This window comes from Anabrus simplex, chromosome 2 (assembly GCF_040414725.1).
Source record: "Anabrus simplex isolate iqAnaSimp1 chromosome 2, ASM4041472v1, whole genome shotgun sequence".
NCBI lineage: Eukaryota > Metazoa > Arthropoda > Insecta > Orthoptera > Tettigoniidae > Anabrus > Anabrus simplex.
The window spans coordinates 1,060,913,722-1,060,937,194 of NC_090266.1; the positions used below are offsets into that span (position 1 = coordinate 1,060,913,722).

The 23,473-nt window shown below is 41.7% G+C and overlaps 1 protein-coding gene across 1 annotated transcript in view; it reads left to right on the forward strand.

Moving 5' to 3' along the window:
- Positions 1–23,473, forward strand: part of LOC136863284 (beta-1,3-glucan-binding protein) — a 155,963-nt gene extending 132,490 nt beyond the window's left edge. The window contains exons 6-7 of the mRNA XM_067139671.2: positions 2,778–2,991; positions 22,287–23,473. Coding sequence (XP_066995772.1) covers positions 2,778–2,991; positions 22,287–22,511 — 439 coding nt within the window. The 3' untranslated portion in view covers positions 22,512–23,473. The remainder of the gene's footprint in view (positions 1–2,777; positions 2,992–22,286) is intronic.

A 23,473-nucleotide genomic window follows, 5' to 3' on the forward strand; every position in this document is an offset into this window, starting at 1 on the left:
ATTACGTATAACGAAATGAAACAAGGAATAAGTGAATAATCACGAACAATATTTGTATTTTATTGCTAAAACGAGGAGGAATAATTTCAATTAAGAAATTTGATTACTGAACATCTCAAGCATTCGGTCACATACTCTCACGGAAGAATTTGAATGACATATACGTGAAGTAGTTCTACGAGGGCTGTAAAAGAAGCAGTAGCAATATTGATAGAATGCAATATTTAATGACCTAACAAGTAAAATTGCATTACGTTCCTTCAATTGCACTCTTTGCACTTCTTCCTCTGCGGTGATTTCTTCTTTCTGGATCCGCCAATGACCCATCGCAAGTGTTGGGTTAGAATAAAAATTCTGCAAAATTTTGCTATCACCTTCTCTCTGTCGGATTACTAGCTGGGTTTCTTATTGAGCTTAAGACATGTTTCATTTCGAGTTCCTGTAATATGTTCTTGAATTGTGCCGACGTAAATTGCGAGCCATAGTCTGTACAAAGATTCTCTGGTTTACCCATAGCTGGTATAATATTTCTAGTGATACAGAATAGGACTAGCTTAGTGTTCAACTTCTGCATGGGAAATAAGGTTGTATACTTTGAGAACACGTCCATAGTGATCAAAATGTAGTGGTTCCCCCGGGTCGATCGTGGAACTCTACCGTAGATGCCCATTGCATATAACTCCCTGGGCTTCGTAGGTAGTAATAGAAGTGGAGTTTGCTTAATGAGATATTTGACTTGACGCTCTGTCAGATGTCACATGCAATAAGAGCTTCCCTAACTGACTCGTAGGTTCTTCCATGTGAAACTTTCTGAAGTGTCCCTACAACGTTATCACCGGGCGAGTTGGCCGTGCGGTTAGGGTCGCACAACTGTGAGCTTGCATCCTGGAGATAGTGGGTTCGAACCCCACTGTCGGCAGCCCTGAAGATGGTTTTCCGTGGTTCCCATTTTCACACCAGGCAAATGCTGGGGCTGTACCTTAATTAAGGCCACGGCCACTTCCTTCCCACTCCTAGGCCTTTTCTATCCCATCGTCGCCGTAAGACCTATCTGTGTCGGTGCGACGTAAAGCCAATTGTAAAAAAAGAACTTTATCAATAGCGGCGTGGCCCGTAATCATATGAGTACTGTATGCCTGTCCACGTATTTTACCAGCAAGTTATTAACAAATAAATACTCCTGAGCTTGGTTATGTCTTCAGGTTGAATTTGGAACCGAGCAATTACATTTTCTTTCCCTGAGCAGTGTTCAATGGTTAAGTTGAACTGCTGTACCAACAGCGGCCACCGTGAAATTATTTCACTTGAGAGGGCTGTTTTAACATGAAAGTTAATGCTTTGTGGTCCGTTCTTATAATTACCGGAAATCCGTATATAACCTTGTGCCAAAGTTGTAAAGCCTGAACAATGGCGAACATTTCCAATTCTGTTGTGCTGCAATTCCTCTCGTGGCATCTGAGCTTCCTGGTGAAAAATGCTAGGTACTTCCTGGAGCAGCTAGTGTCAGTTTCTGCTTGAAAAAAGGCTGTGCCTATGCTTACATTAGATGCGTCTGTTTGTAAAACGAAAGGTAAATCGAAGTTAGGATAGCAGAGCCTAATACTTCTGGCTAGTAACTCTTTGGTCCGCTGAAATGACATTTCCGTTACAGCTGTCCATCGCCATTTGTTATTCTTATGCAGCATGTCCTGGAATGGTGCCACAAATTCCGTAAATTTCGAGCAGTAGTCCGCGAGAAACTGGCAAATGCCCAGAAATAGCCGAATGTGCTTAATTTTTGTAGGTCTTGGAAATTTGTTAATAGCCTATAACTTAACGGTTTTGGGACGGACTCCTTGATTATTTTGATTGTCATAGTTGCGATGTTACTTAATTTAACGGATTTAGCCGAGTCTTCCCTAATCATAGTCTCTCTGTCTATTTACCGTCGTGCCCCATGACTAAATGGTTAGTGTTTTGGGCTTTGGTCCACAGGGTCCCTGGTTAGATTCCCAGCCGGGTCGGGGATTTTAACCTTAATTGAATTCGTTTGGCTCGGGGACTGTGTGAGCGTGTCGTTTTCATCCTTAGAAATCACCTTAAGTATGGCCCCATCCTCACAGACATACAGGTCTTCTAAAAAATACCTGCACCAAGCCTCTCTGTAGGCCATACGCCATTATTATTCTATTTACCATTAACTTGAAAATCGCATTCCTGGCTACAGACCTTCAATGTTTTTGAAATTGCATTTATCATAGAAATTATAAGCAAGGTTATTTTATGTATAATGTCGTCATTATATCGTCGATGCGCCTGCGGAAGATACTATGGGACCATGTTTCTGCTTGGAAATGTGTCTGATAAGGATCTGTCATCTTAGGTTCAAGATTGTGCGACGGCCCTCAAGGAATTCTCGTTCTTAACGAGATATGTGCTGCGGGTCAGTATTCTACAATATATAACCGTCACATAGCAATTTTTGCAGGCGCAATGACGGTATGAAACACGCATTAGATACTTATAAAACATCCGGGAGATAGTAGGTTCGAATCCCACTATCGGCAGCCCTGAAAATGGTTTTCCGTGGTTTCCCATTTTCACACCATGCAAATGCTGGGGCTGTACCTTAATTAAGGCCACGGCCGCTTCCTTCCAACTCCTAGGCCTTTCCTATCCCATCGTCGCCATAAGACCTATCTGTGTCGGTGCGACGTAAAGCCCCTAGCAAAAAAAAATACTTATAAAACATAATATTTTCTTAAACTGGTTTAAAATATTTAATTTATTTTGAACAGGACGTTGGGGAAACCAAAAGATTTCGCAAGCGATTTTCACATCTATGAAATGGTGTGGTCCAAGACATGTATTCTCTTCAAAGTCGATGGTGAAATCATTGGTAAGCAACCGGCGCCTGAAGGAGGCTTCTACAAGCTGGGAGGCTTGGACAAGGTCCCTGGTGGACAGAATATCTGGAAAGACGGTGAACCTATGGCTCCATTCGACCGTGAGGTAAGCTTCCATTTCAGTCCATTAAGTTTGGCAGACAAATACATTCGACTGTCACATAATTCCACTCATATTTATTTTGCTTCAAATGTCTGGCTTTTCATGACCCATTCCCCTGCGAAGATAGTTATAAGGGTTATCACAAATTTACATCGGATTATTTGCGGTCGGAAACAATATGAACCGGGTATGTGAGAGTTGGAGGGTTGGTCATATTGATAAGTAATTTGAAAAGGATAATTCTGTGTCTCGCGCCGCTGTCATTTTATCAGCCGCCTCGCGGGCAAATTCAAATGTGCTTTGCGAGCCGACAATGTTGCTGAATCTGCACATGGCTTAAGACGGACTTCAGAGAACCAGTCGAAGAAATATGCTTCTCCAGGGCAGGGATTTAAACACGGACTTTCGCATTGACAGCATCGACCCACAGCAAGCACGCTACGTTAAAATCGGCTGATTTCTCGCCATAGTTCTCAAGCCGGTCTTAAGCAACGTGCAGATTCAGTAACACCGTCTCGTGAAACCCATTTAAATTCGCCTGCGAAGCGATCTCATTGGTTAACTTCAGGAGTTGATAAAATGACGACGGAGTGAGATATTGAATAATTGTTTTCAAATTAGTTATCAGTATGATTAACCCTCTAACGATTTTATACCCGGTTCACGTTGTTTTCGACCACTCTGTATATTTCAATAGAGATTTTTCAGTTCGGCTCCTTGGCTGAATGGCCAGCGTAGTGGCTTTCGTTTCAGAGGGCTCCGGATTCGATTCCCGGCTGGGTCGGAGATTTTAACTATGTTTTGTTAATTCGTCTTTCGGGATTGGGTGTTTGTCTCAATACACAGGTTCATTTCCGCATGGTCTTCCGAGGCCGAACCATTAGTAGCATTATAAAAAACCATGCTCATTTGCGCTCAGTACATCACACTACTAACAACCACAGAGAGAGGCAATTATGAATGCATCTCTTCACAGAGGGTTGGCGTGAGGAAGGGCATCCGGCCGTAAAACTAAGCTTAATCTACACCAGAGTGCAGAACACAAATAACTGGGAAAAGGGCCAAGGAAGAAGAACTGCCATTTTGTACATTAATTTTACGTTCACACGTAGCACTCGTGTATTTACGAGCCTGATTATTATTATTATTATTATTATTATTATTATTATTATTATTATTATTATTATTATTATTATTCGAAAGCTGTTTCTTCAATATACAAGACGCGTACGTTGCCTTTAAAAAGTAGGCCATCTTGTTCATAGAAATTCCTCATTGGATATTCGATTCTTGACGGAAAATATTGTGGGAAATAATAATAATAATAATAATAATAATAATAATAATAATAATAATAATAATAATAATAATAATAATAATAATAATAATAACATAACATCATAACATCATCATTATAGACTCTTATGGCTTTCAGCGTTCAGTCTGCAAGCCTCTGAATTTACTAAATGTCGTCACAATCCTCTATTTGCAACTAATGCTGTGGCCTCATTTAGTTCTATACCTCTTATCTTTAAGTCTAGCCATCATCGTCTTCATCTCCCTCCACTTCTCTTACCCTCCATAACAGAGTCCATTACTTTCCTCCGCCATTCGCCTCACATGACCCCACCACCGAAGCCGGTTTATGCGTACAGCTTCATCCATCGAGTTCATTCCTAACTTAACCTTTATCTCCTCATTCCGAGTACCATCCTGCCATTGTTCCCAACTATTTGTACAAGCGATAATTCTCTATATTTACTTGCCAGTCACTTCTAAATTATGAATAAGATATCCTGAGTCCTCCAAGCTTTCACTCCCGCAAATCAAAGTTTGTCTGAAAACGAACCGACGTAAAGGTAATTTCGTCCGGGAACTGACTTCCTTCTTAAAGAATACTGTTAATCGCAACTGCGAGCTCACTGCATTAGCTTTACTGCACCTTGACTCAATCTCACTTACTATACTACCATCGTGGGAGAATACACACTTTAAATACTTGAAACTGTCTACCTTTTCCAGCTTTGTATCACCAATCTGACATCCGATTCTCTTGGATTTCTGGCCTAATGACATAAATTTTGTAGTCTTCGAAAGGCTAATTTTCATACCATACTCATTGCAGCGATTTTCAAGTTCCAAGGTATTAGACTGCAGGCTTTCGGAACAATCTGCCATTAAGATCAATTCGTCAGCATAGGCCAGACTGCTTACTATATTTCCATCTAACTAAATGCCTCCCTGCCACTTTATACCTTTCAGCAGATGACCTATGTACACTACGAACATCAATGGTGAAAGATTACAGCCTTGTCTAACCCCTCTAAGTACCCTGAACCAAGAACTCGTTCTACCATCAACTCTCATTGCAACCCAATTGTCAACATAAATGCCTTTGATTGATTTAAATCATCTACACTTAATCCCATAGTCCTCCAGTATGGCGAGCACCTTTTCTCTCGGTACCCTGTAATATGCTTCCTCTACAACTACGAAACATAAACATAACTGTCTATTCCTTTCATAGCATTTTTCAGTTACCTGGCGCATACTGAAAATCTGATACTGACAGCCCCTCTGTGGTCTGAAACCACATTGGTTTCCATTCAATTTCCTCTCAACCATTGACCGCACCCTCCCTTCCAAGATTCCAGTGAATACTTTGCCTGATGTACTAATAAATGAGATACCTCGATAGTTGTTGCAATCCTTCCTGTTCCCTTGCATATAGATAGGTGCAATTACTGCTTTTGTCCTATCTGAAGGTACCTTACTAACACTCTATGCTAATCTTATTTCTCTATGAAACAATTTTATCCCTGCCTTCCCACTATACTGCACCATTTCAGGTCAAATTGCATCTATTCCTGCTGTTTATGACAGTGGAGATTATTCACCACCTTTTCCACTTCCTCAAGCGTAATTTCACCAACATCAATTTCCTCCTCCCCCTGAGCTCGTTTGTTCGCGACACCACCAGGAAGTTTTCCTTTTACGTCGAGAAGAGTTTCAAAATATTCCATTCAGCTGTTCAGCGATTTCCTGATATCTATTATGAGTTCACATGAATTATCCAAAATACCGTTAATTTCCTTTTTCTCTCCCTTCCCAAGATTCTTCATTACTTACAAATAGTCCAAGTGAGGATTTCTCCTCTAACGGGTTAGGGACCACCGATGAATTGTATAGTCCTAGCCGCCTGATCGCAAGGAGTGCCATGAATCAGAATATGTCCGAGATGCCCAATTCCTTTACGTAGCAACTGGTATCCCGACTCTCAGGACCACTTACTGGGCCCCTCAGTCGTTGCGCATGTTTCACGAATTAGGACGTGACTACAATAACCCACACCATAAATAATAATAATAATAATAATAATAATAATAATAATAATAATAATAATAATAATAATAATAATAATAAGTAGAAGAAGAAGAAGAAGAAGAAATGGTTCATGTTTGTGGGTTACTGTAGTCACGTCCTAGTTCGTGAACCATGGGCAACGGCTGAGTGGCCTAGTAAGTGGTCCTGAGAGTCGGGATACCAGTTGCTATGGAATGGGAGTGGGCATCTCGGACATATTCTGAGTCGTGGCCCTCCTTGTGCTCAGGCGGCTAGGACTATACAACTCACCGGTGGTCCATAACCCGTTAGAGGAGAGATCCTCACTTGGACTATGTGCAAGTAGGGCAGCATCCTGCTTCATGAATTTACCGAGCTCAGAACACTTTAAGCAAGCCTCGGACCTATGGGAGTAATGGAGTCCCACTCCCATTTGACAGGCGAGGGACTCCTTGGAAACAACTTGGCGAACGAAATGGATTTCGATGGGGAGCTATCAATATTAATGGGGCTTATGGAGGAAAGAAGGTAGAACTGGCTGAGTCAGCAAAGAGGATGCATCTGGATGTGCTAGGAGTAAGTGATATTCGGGTAAGGGGAGATAATGAGGAAGAGATAGGAGATTATAAAGTGTACTTGACGGGTGTTAGAAAGGGAAGGGCAGAGGCTGGAGTAGGGCTCTTTATCAGGAATACCATTGCACGCAACATAGTTTCTGTTAGGCACGTAAATGAGCGAATGATGTGGGTAGATTTGTCAGTGGGAGGAATTAGGACAAGAATTGTGTCCGTGTATTCACCATGTGAGGGTGCAGATGAGGATGAAGTTGACAAGTTTTATGAAGCATTGAGTGACATCGTGGTCAGGGTCAACAGCAAGGATAGAATAGTGCTAATGGGCGATTTCAATGCGAGAGTTGGGAATAGAACTGAAGGATACGAAAGGGTGATTGGTAAATGTGGGGAAGATATGGAAGCTAATGGGAATGGGAAGCGTTTGCTGGACTTCTGTGCTAGTATGTGTTTAGCTGTTACGAATACATTCTTCAAGCATAAGGCTATTCACCGCTACACATGGGAGGCTAGGGGTACCAGATCCATAATAGACTATATCTTAACAGACTTTGAATTCAGGAAATCTGTTAGGAATGTACGAGTTTTTCGCGGATTTTTCGATGATACAGACCACTATCTGATCTGTAGTGAACTAAGTATCTCTAGGCCTAGGGTAGAGAAAGTGAAATCTGTCTGCAAACGAATAAGGGTAGAAAGTCTCCAGGACGAGGAAATTAGACAGAAGTGTATGGATATGATTAGTGAGAAGTTTCGAACAGTAGACAATAAGCAAGTTCAGGATATAGAAAGTGAATGGGTGGCATACAGGGATGCTGTAATAGAAACAGCAAGGGAATGCCTAGGAACAACTGTGTGTAAAGATTGGAAAAGGCGAACATCTTGGTGGAATGATGAAGTGAGAGCAGCCTGTAAACGTAAAAAGAAGGCTTATCAGAAATGGCTCCAAACAAGGGCCAAGGCAGACAGGGATTGGTACGTAGATGAAAGAAACAGAGCGAAACAAATAGTTGTTGAATCCAAAAAGAAGTCATGGGAAGATTTTGGTAATAACCTGGAAAGGCTAGGTCAAGCAGCAGGGAAACCTTTCTGGACAGTAATAAAGAATCTTAGGAAGGGAGGGAAAAAGGAAATGAACGGTGTTTTGAGTAATTCAGGCGAACTCATAATAGATCCCACGGAATCGCTGGAGAGGTGGAGGGAATAGTTTGAACATCTTCTCAATGTAAAAGGAAATCATCCTGGTGGTGTTGCAAACAGCCAAGCTCATGGGGAGGAGGAAAAGGATGTTGGTGAAATTATGCTTGAGGAAGTGGAAAGCATAGTAAGTAAACTCCATTGTCATAAGGCAGCAGGAATAGATGAAATTAGACCTGAAATGGTGAAGTACAGTGGGAAGGCAGGGATGAAATGGCTTCATAGAGTAGTAAAATTAGCGTGGAGTTTTGGTAAGGTACCTTCAGATTGGACAAAAGCAGTAATTGCACCTATCTATAAGCAAGGGAACAGGAAGGATTGCAACAACTATCGAGGTATCTCATTGATTACTATACCAGGCAAAGTATTCACTGGCATCCTGGAAGGGAGGGTGCGATCAGTCGTTGAGAGTAAGTTGGATGAAAACCAGTGTGGTTTCAGACCACAGAGAGGCTGTCAGGATCAGATTTTCAGTATGCGCCAGGTAATTGAAAAATGCTACGAGAGGAATAGGCAGTTGTGTTTATGTTTCGTAGATCTAGAGAAAGCATATGACAGGGTACCGAGGGAAAAGATGTTCGCCATACTGGGGGACTATGGAATTAAAGGTAGATTATTAAAATCAATCAAAGGCATTTATGTTGACAATTGGGCTTCAGTGAGAATTGATGGTAGAATGAGTTCTTGGTTCAGGGTACTTACAGGAGTTAGACAAGGCTGTAAACTTTCACCTTTGCTGTTTGTAGTTTTCATGGATCATCTGCTGAAAGGTATAAAATGGCAGGGAGGGATTCAGTTAGGTGGAAATGTAGTAAGCAGTTTGGCCTATGCTGACGACTTGGTCTTAATGGCAGACTGTGTCGAAAGCCTGCAGTCTAATATCTTGGAACTTGAAAATAGGTGCAATGAGTATGGTATGAAAATTAGCCTCTCGAAGACTAAATTGATATCAGTAGGTAAGAAATTCAACAGAATTGAATGTCAGATTGGTGATACAAAGCTAGAACAGGTCGATAATTTCAAGTATTTAGGTTGTGTGTTCTCCCAGGATGGTAATATAGTAAGTCAGATTGAATCAAGGTATAGTAAAGCTAATGCAGTGAGCTCGCAGTTGCGATCAGCAGTATTCTGTAAGAAGGAAGTCAGCTCCCAGACGAAACTATCTTTACATCGGTCTGTTTTCAGACCAACTCTGCTTTACGGGAGTGAAAGCTGGGTGGACTCAGGATATCTTATTCATAAGTTAGAAGTAACAGACATGAAAGTAGCGAGAATGATTGCTGGTACAAACAGGTGGGAACAATGGCAGGAGGGTACTCGGAATGAGAAGATAAAGGCTAATTTAGAAATGAACTCGATGGATGAAGCTTTACGCATAAACCGGCTTCGGTGGTGGGGTCATGTGATGCGAATGGAGGAGGATAGGTTACCCAGGAGAATAATGGACTCTGTTATGGAGGGTAAGAGAAGTAGAGGGAGACCGAGACGACGATGGTTAGACTCAGTTTCTAACGATTTAAAGATAAGAGGTATAGAACTAAATGAGGCCACAACACTAGTTGCAAATCGAGCATTGTGGCGACGTTTAGTAAATTCTCAGAGGCTTGCAGACTGAACGCTGAAAGGCATAACAGTCTATAATGATAATGTATGTATGTATGTATAAGAAGAAGAAGAAGGAGAATGTAAAACTTAGCCATTATTGCACTGTCAAAAGACCAGAGGCTTTGTATGCGGCGTCCGGCTCCATAGCTAAATGGTTAGTGTGATGGCCTTTGGTCTCAGGGGTCCCGGGTTCGATTCCCGACAGGGTCGGGAATTTTAACCGCCAATGGTTAATTGCTCTGACACGGGGGCTGGGTGTGTGTGTCGTCTTCATCATCATTTTTTTGCTAGTTGTTTTACGTCGCACCGACACAGATAGGTCTTACGGCGACGATGGGAGAGGAAAGGGCTAGGAGTGGGAAGGAAGCGGCCGTGGCCTTAATTAAGGTACAGCCCCAGCATTTGCTTGGTGTGAAAATGGGAAACCACGGAAAACCATTTTCAGGGATGCCGACAGTGGGGTTCGAACCTATTATCTCACGAATACTGGATACTGGCCGCACTTAAACGACTGCAGCTATCGAGCTCGGTCATCATCATTTAATCGTCATCACGACGCGCAGGTCGCCTACGGAGTGTCTAACCAAAGGACCTTCATCTGGCGAGCCGAACTTGTCCTCGGACACTCCCGGCACTAAAAGCCATACGCCATTTCATTTGTATGCAGCTGAATGCCTTGCTATGAACAAGAAAGTCCTGATGGACAAATTGGAAATTAAAGAAAGAACTAAAGGAATATCATTGGCCCAATTGAAGACAGAGATGAATAAAGACGTCGGCATAACCATGATCTGTATACTCATGCCCAGAAGAACTCTGATGTCGTGCGGAGGAGGAGAATTGCATTTTATGAACACGACGTGGACGGAGGAAAGGAAAGAGCAACACCAGCAACGAATGAAGGAACACTGGGGAGAGATCAAAGCCCAGAGAAGACAGCTGCAATGACGTGGTGCTTAGAAGGCCGATACGAACAAATAATAATAATAATAATAATTGCTAGTATGTAAATTCTCAGTGGCTTGCAGACTGAACGCTTGCTATAAGGAAGAGGGAATTCTCCAAATTCTTATTGATAGTGGAGAAGATGGCGGCTCAGGAACATCTGATAATGTGTTAAGGGATTGTTGCTATTCTAGATAGATATAAAGCATATGATTTAAAAGTAAAGTCGTTCCCGGGATTCGAGACGAATTCTTCTCCCCTAAGATCGTCATTGGATGAAAGTCATTCATAACACTAAAGGCCTTCTGTGAAAAGCTAGTTGGTAGCCAATGTGATGACTTAAAATGTAAATAACTAATTATATTCCGCGGCGCTCTTTAAAAGAAACAACCCTTCGTCAAAGGCTAAAGGCCTAAAGGTAATCCCAAACAGAAATGAGGTACTCCACATGGTTTCGTAAATGATGGAAGTACATAATTTGTAGATATGCTTCTCTTATTCACATTTGTTTTGTGTCTACAAGGCCCGAAGAAGAAATCCCGATGAACACCCTGTTCCACTAGAAAGGATTTCAAGAAGTAGTGGGTGTCTCTTCTCTTTGTTTGTTTTGTCTGTTACTACTAGAGTTGCCACCGCCTCGTATTTCCCAGAACTTTCCGGAGTCTGAGTAAAATTTCCTTCGTCACGCTTGAAAGTATTTCGGGGTGCAGAGTGTCCTGAATTAGGTTTGTTGTCCATAAATTAATTTTAATTTCATACCAAACAGTGGATGCTCGAGTTCCGTCAGCAGAACAGGCAATAGTGTCTGCAACACTGCTCACTTCTGCAGTTATTTCTCATCTAGACGTTAGTACCGAAGGAATCGTAATTTTGAGTTTTATTTCCGAATTTTCACGGTTAAATTTGCTTACTACACTCAACCCAGGCTCATTTAATCTCAGATGAAATGTGGTTTTCAAACCAGTGGTCCCTTTCTTCATAGGAATGATCTATATCGAAGCCCAAGAACTGCTAACTTTATAGACACGATGTTGTCGAAGAGTTGCCAAAAGCTTACATCCTGCCGTAAATATTCGCGAAAGGCTTGGCGGATATGTATCTCATATTTTGTAAATGGGCATAAATGTTCCACCATATGGCAGTAACGCAAGTTTTAGCTGTTTATACAGACTCGTTCGCTACAGATTAGCAGATTAGCAGGAACTTTTAGTGCCGGGAGTGTCAGAGGACATGTTCGGCTCGCCAGGTGCAGGTCTTTTTATTTGACTCCCGTAGGCAACCTGGCGTCGTTATGAGGATGAAATTATGATGAAGACGACACATACACCCAGCCCCCGTGCAGCGAAATTAACCAATGATGGTTAAAATTCCCGACCCTGTCGGGAATCCAACCCGGGACCCCTGTGACCAAAGGCCAGCACGCTAACCATTTAGCCATGGAGCCGGGCAACAGTTAGAGGTAATCAATGCGTACAACTGCTTGCTGTTGTGGCAGTACATTAGAATGATATTCTGTCTGGCTCCATAGTACAGTACAGTAGTTGTTTGCATTTGTGAGTGTATACTGTGATCTGTATTTAGTGATATCTTGAGATTGTACATTCGTATTCGTATCTTGGATAAGGTTAATTAATTGACGCAAATAAAGTGTTGAGAGGATTTACACCAGGCTGAATTAACACGTCATCACGTGAAGTTCATGAGGAGAAAAGAGAAATTGCGAACAGTATTTTCAGTTTAATCAAGGGACTTGATGCCTCTATCAACGAAATCCTGGAGGATGTAGACCTGTTGCAAATGCCTTCCGATTGAACTTCTGATGTTGAGCTTGTTTATGAGCCTTTGAGTGATGATCTGCTCATGGCTACTTTGAATGTTCTCTTTTCGATTATGTCTAAAAAGTAATTGAAGCCAAAACAAAGTATGGTCATTGAAAACAGCCATGCATTACTTCAAGGTGGTCAAGGACGGGCAGCTGTCTATCTCTTTATCAGAGATATTATGAACAAGAAACGAAATGTAAGGAACTCAAGGTCATCGGAGTACATGTGGTGTAGTTTCAAGAGGCAAGATATGATCTAATGGCTGTGCATAGTATTGATATAAGGCAGTGGACGTGCACGAAAGCCAGAGCGCTTGGATGGACTGATTCCAAAGCTGGACCAGTTGGTAGTTGAAAATTTACGCACATTGTAATAAATTAACAATTATGCTCAATTGCAAAAAGAGTTTAAGAATTCTGCGATTACATTTAGTACTGAATTCACTGCCAAGATCGCTCTTAATTATTCATCAGTTGAAATTAATGGATTTAATTATGAAATTAATACAGAGCGCACACTTTCTAGCATAGGTGAAAGAGACACGACTGTCGGAGGGAAATTAGTGCCTGGAATATCACATTCATATACAAATTCAGCCTATTGTTTCCATTGAATTCGAACTTCTCTCTCCACTTCTCATTGTCTTAGGTGAACCAAGTAGCACTTTTGACCCCCTTGTGCAACAGAGCATGATCCGAACTCCTAACATATGTATTACTTGTTCAAAATCAGGTAACGTGGACAAGGGTATTCATGAACAATGCCGGGATAGCTATCTCTCTCGCAATGTTGAAACAAAATGTTGTCTGGTTCTAGATTCATTTTCATTCCATCAGAAAAATCTGTTCGTAATTCCAGGCCGATGCTACGGCTGTACTTTAATTAAGGCCACGTCTGGTTCCTTTCCTATCACATCGTCGCCATAAGACCTGTCTCTGTCTGTGCGTAAAAAGAAATGTTATCAATCAATGTTCATAATTCCAGATAAACACATAGAGGTAACAACCATTCTACCTGGTGCAACTTCCCTTGTTCAACATTTAGATCTATCCTTTTCTCCTCAATGGAAATTCGCCAAACAATTTTGTAAACGAGTTTTGCTATACTAGACTTAACTAAAGTTGGCGTCTGACAGGTAAGGTTGGAGGGAGGAGCATTACACGTGCCATTTCACGATGTTGCCGCATTCCAGCATTCCTTTCTACATACTCTTACCCCTCGCTTCCGGCTCACTTGTTCCCTCCTTCATTCTGACCGCTGTGATCTGTTGTAGACTACCTGGCCAGGCGGTGTCGTCCCATTTGCGATCACTCTTATACAAACAATCAGGTTCTTATCAGTGACAGTGAGAGGTTTGGCAACTCCCGGCAAGACGAGCTGCCCTGAAGTTTTATCTCCATGGCAATCGCAGTCGCCCCACCCTCGTTTCCATGGCAACCACACAGCCACTCCCTTTATCCCGCCGCGGCAGGCAGTAAACGGACCTCCCTCTAAGAAATGTCAGACACCAACTCTTATTATTAGCAGTATAGACGGCGTTGATATTGACCTTGAGAGCCGTAATCCTATTAACCACCTTTATGCGCTTATCCATGAAATCAGTCCCGTTTCCCGATATGCAATGCCATGGTTAAGTATTTCTAGAAGAAATCTACATTTCCAGTTGAATGTGATGTCTTGGATGCTCCTACTAATGTTATCTGGGACATTGAAGATTCGAGTTGTTCACCTTTCAACTGCACAAATGAGTAATTCATCCAGTGTGTTTATTGTTATTTACATTTGTGCTTAGCAGATTTTTTCATCCCGACCCACAAACATGTTTAAGTATATGTAGGAATTGCTAAAATTAGTAGAATAATCATTATTTTTAGCTGATTTTCATTTCCCACTTTTCATTATTCCAATAACTCTATAGGCTCATAAAAATGTATAATTACCGAAATGAACAGATAAAATTGGTACAATAAGAATTGTTTACAACTGATCTTTCCATCGTATTTGATTGTATACCATTATCAGTGGGACACATTGTGAATGTTCCTTGTTAGAATAAGCATGTGTCGGAAAATATCCAACGTACGAGTACTGAGGTTTAGACACTCTGTTATTCCTCCGCTGTTCTGAATTTTCTGCCTTACCGTTATCAGACCCCATCACCATTATAAACTTATTTTCTATTTTCGTGCTTTTTTCTGTCAACTCTAAGCAAATACAGTATATACCCTTGTCGCAGTTCATAGATGCTTCATTCTAATTCCCTACCTAAATTACTGAATAATATACATGCCTGGGATGACACTACAACTCCAGGACACCTTTTACGTACATACTTGATACGTGAGTGTGTTGATAACGGCGTTTAACAATAACAACAGTAAAAATAACTACTACTACTACATCCAGTTTCGTAGCTAATTGACTAGCATTCTGACGTTTGGATCATAGGGTCCGGTTCCATTCTTGACAGTGTCTGGTATTTTAGCTTTCATAAGTTATTTCCTCGGATAGCAGACGGGTGTTGGTGCGGTATTCAACATTAAATTTTATCCTAGGTAGGTCACTAACCTCATAGACAAGCAGGTCGCCCATGAAGGTCAACTGGAAAGAATTGCACTAACAAGGGGACATTCCCTACTCGTCACCACCGATTTCGCTCAGATTTATAGAACGTGCAGGGCTTAGCTAGAAATGAAACTACCCGAAGTGAGAACTCCAGATGGCCAAGCGTATAGAAAATAAAAACAAAAATAAAAATGTTGACGCGGCTCTCGCACCGTATAAGCCACCTACGTTAGTACGCACGCCGAGCGGTTGTTGGCGTAGTGGGAAGAGCGCGGACTGGTAATTCGATGGGAGTGGGTTTGACTCCCCGTGTGGAGAATATTTTTCTCAATTTTTATATTATTCATTCATTATAATTTATTTTCTTCTTCTTCTTAATCTGTTTATCCTCCAGGGTCGGTTTTTCCCTCGGACTCGGCGAGCGATCCCACCTCTACCGCCTCAAGGACAGTGTCCTGGAGTTTCAGACATTGGGTCGGGGGATACAACTGGGGAGAATGACCAGTACCTCGCCCAGGCGGCCTCACCTGCTATGCTGAACAGGGGCCTTGGTGGGGGATGGGAGGTTTGGATGGGATAGGCAAGGAAGAGGGAAGGAAGAGGCCGTGGCCTTAAGTTAGGTACCATCCCGGCATTTGCCTGGAGGAGAAGTGGGAAACGACGGAAAACCACTTCCAGGATGGCTAAGGTGGGAATCGAACCCACCTCTACTCAGTTGACCTCCCGAGGCTGAGTGGACCCCGCTCCAGCCCTCGTACCATTTTTCAAATTTCGTGGCAGAGCCGGGAATCGAACCCGGACTCCGGGGGTGGCAGCTAATCACGCTAACCACTACACCACAGAGGCGCACTATAATTTATTTTACTTATTTATATGCAAAAGGCATATAGGACGTCATTTTTTAATGAGCGCACAGTTGTAGAAAATTTGGAGTTGCGAACTTTCCCGACGTGTTCAAACAGATATTCTTCTTTTTTCTCCTTTATTGGCTATCTCCCCTCCGTGGGTAATGTACCATAAACGTGAATAGTCGTTTCGCTGTAAAATTCGTTTTCATCTTACATGTGAAGTTTGCTCCTGGCCGCTGTACACAAACAATAGATTCTTGGCGCAGGTAGACAGTGACAATGAAATCCCAATTTTTTACCTTTTCTGTGTCCTTTGCGTATACATTAATAAATAAAATGAATTATTCACCTCTTTGCGTAATTGGAAAATGAATAATATAAAAGTTGACAGAAAAAACGGCCTCCACGCGACGAGTCGAACCCACGACCATCGAATTGTCAGTCCAAGCTCTTACCGCTACGCCAAAAACTGCTCGGCGTGTGCAGTGACGTAAGTGTTTTATACAGTGCGAGAGCCACGTCAACATTTTTATTATTATTTTTATTTTCTATGCGCTTGGCCATCTGGAGTTCCCACTTCGGTTACTTTCATTTCCAGCCAAGCCCTGCATGCTCTATAAATTTGAGCGAAATCGGTGGTGACGAGTACGGAATGTCCCCTTGTAAGCCTCCCTGGAGATCGCACGTCACTATACTACTACTACTACTACTACTACTACTACTACTACTACTACTACTACTACTACTACTACTACTACTACTACTACTACTACTACTACTACTACTACTACTACTACTACTACTACTACTAGTCCGGCTCCATGGCTAAATGGTTAGCGTGCTGACCTTTGGTGAGAGGCGTCCCGGGTTCGATTCCCGGCAGGGTCGGGAATTTTAACCATTATTGGTTAACTTCTCTGGCACGGGGGCTGGGTGTATGTGTCGTCTTCATCATCATGTCATCATGACGCGCAGGTCGCCAAAGGGAGTCAAATCGAAAGACCTACATCTGGCGAGCCGAACATGTCCTCGGACACTCCCGGCACTAAAAGCCATACGCCATTTCATTTATACTACTATTACTACTGCTACTCAAAATCGGGACTAGCTTTTTGTTCAAAAGCTCCCTAAATCTGCGCGAAAATGGAAGTAGAACAAGGAGAAGAAAAGGGAAAGATGAAGGACCCATGATTCATTGACTTCCTCGATAATGTAAGAGGTTTGTTTAACAAGTAGCCTAGTTGTACATCAATTTTATGAACTTATGTGCCTCAAAAGCAGACAGTAAAGTTAGAAAAGAGACGAGAAAATGAAAAAGAACAGAATAGGCTGCAGATTTTCGATATCCGCAGGGAAGTGTTTGCAGTAAGTTTGCCAGATATATCCTGACATTTTATAACTTTTACTGCCTCCAGCAGGCATTTGAATTACTTTTAGGATTTTTGACCGTTAATAATTACCATTTATATTCACGTTGTTACTAAAAAGTACAAAAAGGAAATTTAATAGATCCTACTTCTATTCAGTCCCTAAGCAAGTGTAATTTGCCGATAAAGAAGTCCTTACACAAACAGTGATCACAAAAGATTTATAAGGAGATTTAATTGATTGAAATGGTTGTTTTGTGATGGTATTGAAGTATCCCTAAACAATGGGAATCTCGTGCGCAAACATTTATTAGGCCAGTCAGACAATTGTTACAAGCTGTTTGTAAACATTAACGGTCTAAAACAAACATTTCTAAATTAAGACGCCATTTTTATAAAAGTGATCAAGGATCTGTCCATACTATTAAATTAGTTGAACAGCACTGACAACTAACTGTCAATCTAGAGCACTTGAATGGCTTTCAAATATTCAGTTATACATTGAGAACTTATCTGATAGACGCCAATTACAGTACAATATTCAAGTCAATCAATTGATTAATCAGTTCCTTATTTGCATCTAGGATCCCTGTGTTGGTATAAAGTTTCAAGGGGAAACTCTTTCTTTCGATACTTCTAGCAGCCGTTACATGGTGATTCAAATATTATTTTTAGTCTTTCGAGCAATATTGCTACCGATGGTTACCTTATTTCGCACTCCCAGTCGTTCAGCCATAAGTGGTTCTTCTTTGCTCCCACAGGTAGCAACATACATGAACATGGAACCGGTACTAGAGGCGGGTGTATCGGTTCTCAAGTTATTGGAATCATTTCTATCCGGTTCCATCACCGACACACCCCAACAAATATAAATCTGGGACACGGAAGACCTTCGGTGCATGTATTAGCAATCTGTGTATTCTCATAGCCATCAGCGTAACTTAGACATTCACGACCTTCAGTTTGCATTTTTTCGTACAATTTGTTTTACGTCGCACCGACATAGATGGGTCTTATGGCGACGATGGGATAGGAAAGGCCTAGGAGTGAGAAGGGAGCGATCGTGGCCTTGATTAAGTTACAGTCCCAGCATTTGTTTGGTGTGAAAATGTGGAAACCACGGAAAATCATCTTCAGGGCTGCCGACAGTGGGGTTCGAACCCACTATCTCCCAGATTCAAGCTCACAACTGCGCGGCCCTAACCGCACGGCCAACTCGCCCGGTAGTGTGTAATATATTTTACGAGTTGCTTTACGTCGCACCGACACAGATAGGTCGCATGGCGACGATGGGAGAGGGAAGTGCTAGGAGTAGGAAGGAAGCGGCCGTACAGTTAATTAAGGTACAACCCCAGCATTTGCCTGGTGTGAAAATGGGGAAACAACGTAAAAAACATCTTCAGGGCTGCCGAACCTACCATTTACCGAATGCAAGCTGACAGGGTGTAGGCCTATAACAATTTAACAATGTGGATATCCTCATAAACACCAGAAGAGCATATCACGCTGAAGACACTCATGGCAGTCGGTGCAATTCAATAGTCTAATGACGCTCATGATTAACAATTAAACAAATCTAAATGAGTCATTTTCCAACGCTAACACTGGATAACTTGAATACGATAGCCGTACATCAAACTTAACATGCTGTAGATTCTCGAGACTTAATATTGTGAAGTCGCTCATAACCCGTCAGTTTTAATTACCTCAGTAAACATATGTTTGTTCCTTCTCTCAGAAGTGAACAAAATGGAGTAATTAATTTACTGAAGAAAGGTTACAGATAAAGTAAGTGTATAGGAACTCTTGAAAGTGTGTTAATGTGAAAAGAAATAGCCAAGACCATGAGAATTTCGGGTCAAATGCAGCTTGAATTTGACGGAAGGATGTCAAGGAGAAAAATAATTGTTCTTTTATGCTATTCAGTGAAATTAATGAGGGAAGTTGGTGTGATATAAGGCACAAATTGATTAAAATGCGGACTAAATAAAATAATGAATGATTGAGGTAATTATAGTGAATGCTTTCTTAATATTTCAAAATATGGGCCCTAATGAATTCGTGCTATACCATTTTCAGGAATTTACTCCAGCTGACTAGACGAAGTGCTATTTGTTTCCCTTGCATCCACGGCTAAGTGGTATGCTGAGTTCATCAGATACGGGAAGCATTTCCATGTCTTTGCTAAGATATTCCCACCGTGTAATCTAATAGGCAGTTGCGAAGTGATTGATGTAATCGTTATAATTTGCTACTCTTATCCTGGTGTATTAGGAATTTTTCTAGAAGGCCCAAGATGAGTAGATCTTGAGAATATTCTGTGTTTAACTACGGATTACATGAAAAGACGTCAAGGTGTCTGAAGCAGCAATAATTGAGAGCCTCTTTCCTGAATTTTAAGGACAGCATAAAGTAACGAAACTTGAACATGGTGATGGATGATACAGAGCAAAATGCAAAGGAACCACTTGGCAAGACTTCCATATCAGTGATGATGATGATTATTATTATTGTTATTATTTCTTGCGAAGGTCTGAAGCCGTATTATTGTCCAATATAATATGACAACGTCTATAAACTATATTTAGCCGCACTCAGGGTTTTCACTGTGCCGTTCCGTAGTTACCGGATTCGATCTTGCGTGAGACTGGTGGTATCTGAGAGTGTTGATATCCGATAATTCTGTGTCGCTAGCTTTCGGCACGTTTAATATCTAGTACGATGCGGAACAAAATTCTAACTACGTACGTAAAATTTACAGAAATTGCAGGGAAGTTAAACAAACACGCATGGCCACTTCATTCGGTATTATGTTATATATGTCTACTCCTTAGAGCCTCCATGGCTCAGGCGGCAGCGCGCCGGCCTCTCACCGCTGGGTTCCGTGGTTCAAATCCCGGTCACACCATGTGAGATTTGCACTGGACAAAGCGGAGGCGGGACAGGTTTTTCTCCGGGTTCTCCGGTTTTCCCTGTCATCCTTCATTCCAGCAACACTCTCCACTATCACTTCATTTCATCTGTCAGTCATTAATCATTGCCCCAGAGAAGTGCAACAGGCCTCGGCAGCTGGCACAATTCCTATCCTCGCCGCAAGATGTGGGCTTCATTCATTCTATCCCTGACCCGGCCACTGACTGGAAAACAGGTTGCAGGTTTTCATTTTAATGTCTACTCCTTAGTCCCGTCTCGTGATACGAGATCGGGGGTGAGGTGAGATGAAATTATATGGCATGTGTTTACGGGCGGATGCCCTTCCTGACGGCAGCCTCAGTTGAGAAGTTAACGGAGATGAAATGAATGATAGTGAGTGAAATTAGATAAGGAGGTGTAAGGAATCGGAAATGGCCTATGAATAGGAATTGTCCTGTCATTTGCCTGGAAGTAAAAATGGCAAACCACGGAAAACCATTCCCAGGACACCCGACGGTAGGGGTTCGAACCCACTCGTTACACTAATGCAGAGCTTGTCTTCATAGCCATAGCCCGTTAGCACGCATGGCCACTCCGTTCGTTATATTATATTATATTATATTATATTATATTATATTATATTATATTATATTATATTATATTATATTATATTATATTATATTGGTAGATATTAAAGAAGATCTTGTGACCAACTTTGTGTACAGGCCGACGAAGTCGTTGTTAGGTCCCTGAAAATAATAATAATAAATAATAATTTTATTATTATTATTATTATTAACGTCGTCGTCATTGTCACCATATCCTTAGGCTATATGTGTAGGCTACAGTTTATCCATTGCGAAAGAAAGGAATGAAATGGTGGGGCACAAGAAATGTTATGTTTTAGAAAGGAGCGCTACATAGCCTCCAATAAATAATTTTTAGGACACAATTCTAGCGGATAGAATAAATCTCTGTCCTCTGGGTGGCCCCCAAATTCAATTCCCGATCCCATCTTGGATACCTCCTTTTCGTGGCACAAAGGAATGGGATTCATTCAACTGAAAAGCTATGTTGTTCGAAACAAAAGTGGTTCCAGACTTCCCCCAAGAACTAATCCATAAATAGATTTTTTTCGAGCATCTATATTTATCTTTCTATATGTTCAGCTTACGTAAGTAGATTAGCTTATACAGTACCTTATGAACTAAGAAATTAAAATGATTGTTTCATATTGAAATACCTTATATTCACATTTCAATTCGTATTAAATGTTTACGTAATGAAACACTGAAAACTGAAGTCCAATCGTTTGTGAACACATGAAATGCTCCAAGCATGCTCGTTTATCTTCTGTGTTCAACAAATCTGCTGGCTACATGGTCTAGGGATGGCGATCCTCCTCTTAGTCGGAGGCCCCGGGTTCGATTCCCGGCCAAATCAAGGATTTTTATCTGGATCTGAGTACTGGTTTAGATCTACTCAGCCTATCTGAGAACAATTGAGGAGCTATCTGACGGTGAGATAGTGGTCCCGGTCTAGAAAGATAAGAACAACGGCCGAGAGGATTCGTTACGTTGACCAAGCGTCACCTTGTGATCTACAGGCCTTCGGTTTAAGTAGTGGTCGCTTGATAGGCCAAGGCCCGTCAGTGCTGGAGCGCCGTGGAGTTTGGTTTGGTTCAACAGATCTGGCCAGCGCCATGGTATAGGGGTAGCGTGTTTGTTTCTTACCCAGAGACGCCGGTTTCGACTCACGGCCATTCTAAAGATCATAATTCTGGACTGCGTATTAGAACGGGTTAACTCAGCCTCGTGTGAAATTACCCGGTCCCGAAAGACTAGTAATGCGTATGAGGATGCTGTTCACACATCAGCGGAGAGGTGGAGGGGGATTAGGAATTTTGACATGGGAAATAGGATAGGATACAATGGCAGGAAAAGAAGTATAGATTAATCAATGAATGAATGAATGAATGAATGAATGAATGACTTTAATTTATTAAAGAAAGGTAGAAAGAAAGAAGGAAAGAAAGAAAGAAAGAAAGAAAGAAAGAAAGAAAGAAATGCAAACTACAAGTCATTCCACTTCTCTTGATAGCAATGTTTCTTCTATTTTCAGTTTTTCATCATTCTGAACGTTGCTGTTGGTGGGACGTTCTTTTCAGACGGGAATCGCTACCTCCCATACGGCAAACCCTGGAACTGGTCTTCCCCACATCCCATGAAAGACTTCTGGGACGCCAAGGATAAATGGTATCCTACTTGGGAAGGAGAATCAGCTGCTATGAAGATAGACTACGTGAGAGTGTACAGCAATGCCCCTGGTGCTGACAAGTGTAATTGATGTTCAAATCTCTTAGATGACTTTGTTTATGTGCAGAACTTGTGAGTAGTGAATGAAGTACCGGAAAGAGCTTTAGGAAGTTACTATGGAATGAGGCAGGCCCTACATTTTAGATGAGAGAACATGAGGTAGTGATGGATTTTGGTACTGTCATATTGCAAATTTTCTTCGGATAATATGAACGTTGCCCAAATAAAACTGAGACTTTAGTACGAGCGGTGCTATTCAAAGAAAGAACACATTGCGCATGTGTTCGTCGCCGGCTATGCATGTCAGGAAGAAGTCTAGTATCGTCGTAAAGTGTTAGTGTGCTGTTTGTACGTGCGGAAGCGACTGATTTGGTATGATTTTGCCATGAATTCATTCAAAATCGCCCAGCGTCTGTTATTCAGTTGACGGCGGCAGATTGTGTTAGCGCAGCCGACATTTACCTTTTTATGAAGATGTATATCACGTTGTACACTGTTCAGATTGTCTCGGGAATTTCATCCTAAACGAGTAAGAACGTGCCAAAACCAGGGAAGCCTGGTGAGGAGAAAGAAATAAATTAACGGGTGCCGCTTCGCAAGCAATGGTGAGTCCAAGACGCTGCTGAAGAGTTGTTCCGCCGCCAACCAGTGATGTTGTTCGCTCGGGGTATCCATCATCAAATGGATGGCTGGGACACTTGCTTGAACCAACAAGGAGACTATATTTAGGCAGATACATCACTCTTTAATCCCTGTATATTCGCGTATTCTAAACAATAAACCATTGCAGAAATGAACTCAAGTCTCATTTTCTTTCGGACAACCCTTATGTTGTTCTCAGTGTGAAATGTAGGGTTCTACTATCTACATCCTGATGACATCTTAATTCCCGCCTAAGAAAGGATTCTATTTATTATGAAGAGTGATACGACAAGGTACGAAAAACCTTGAAATATGTAACTTAAAATTTGCGGAGAGTCATAACTCGCACGT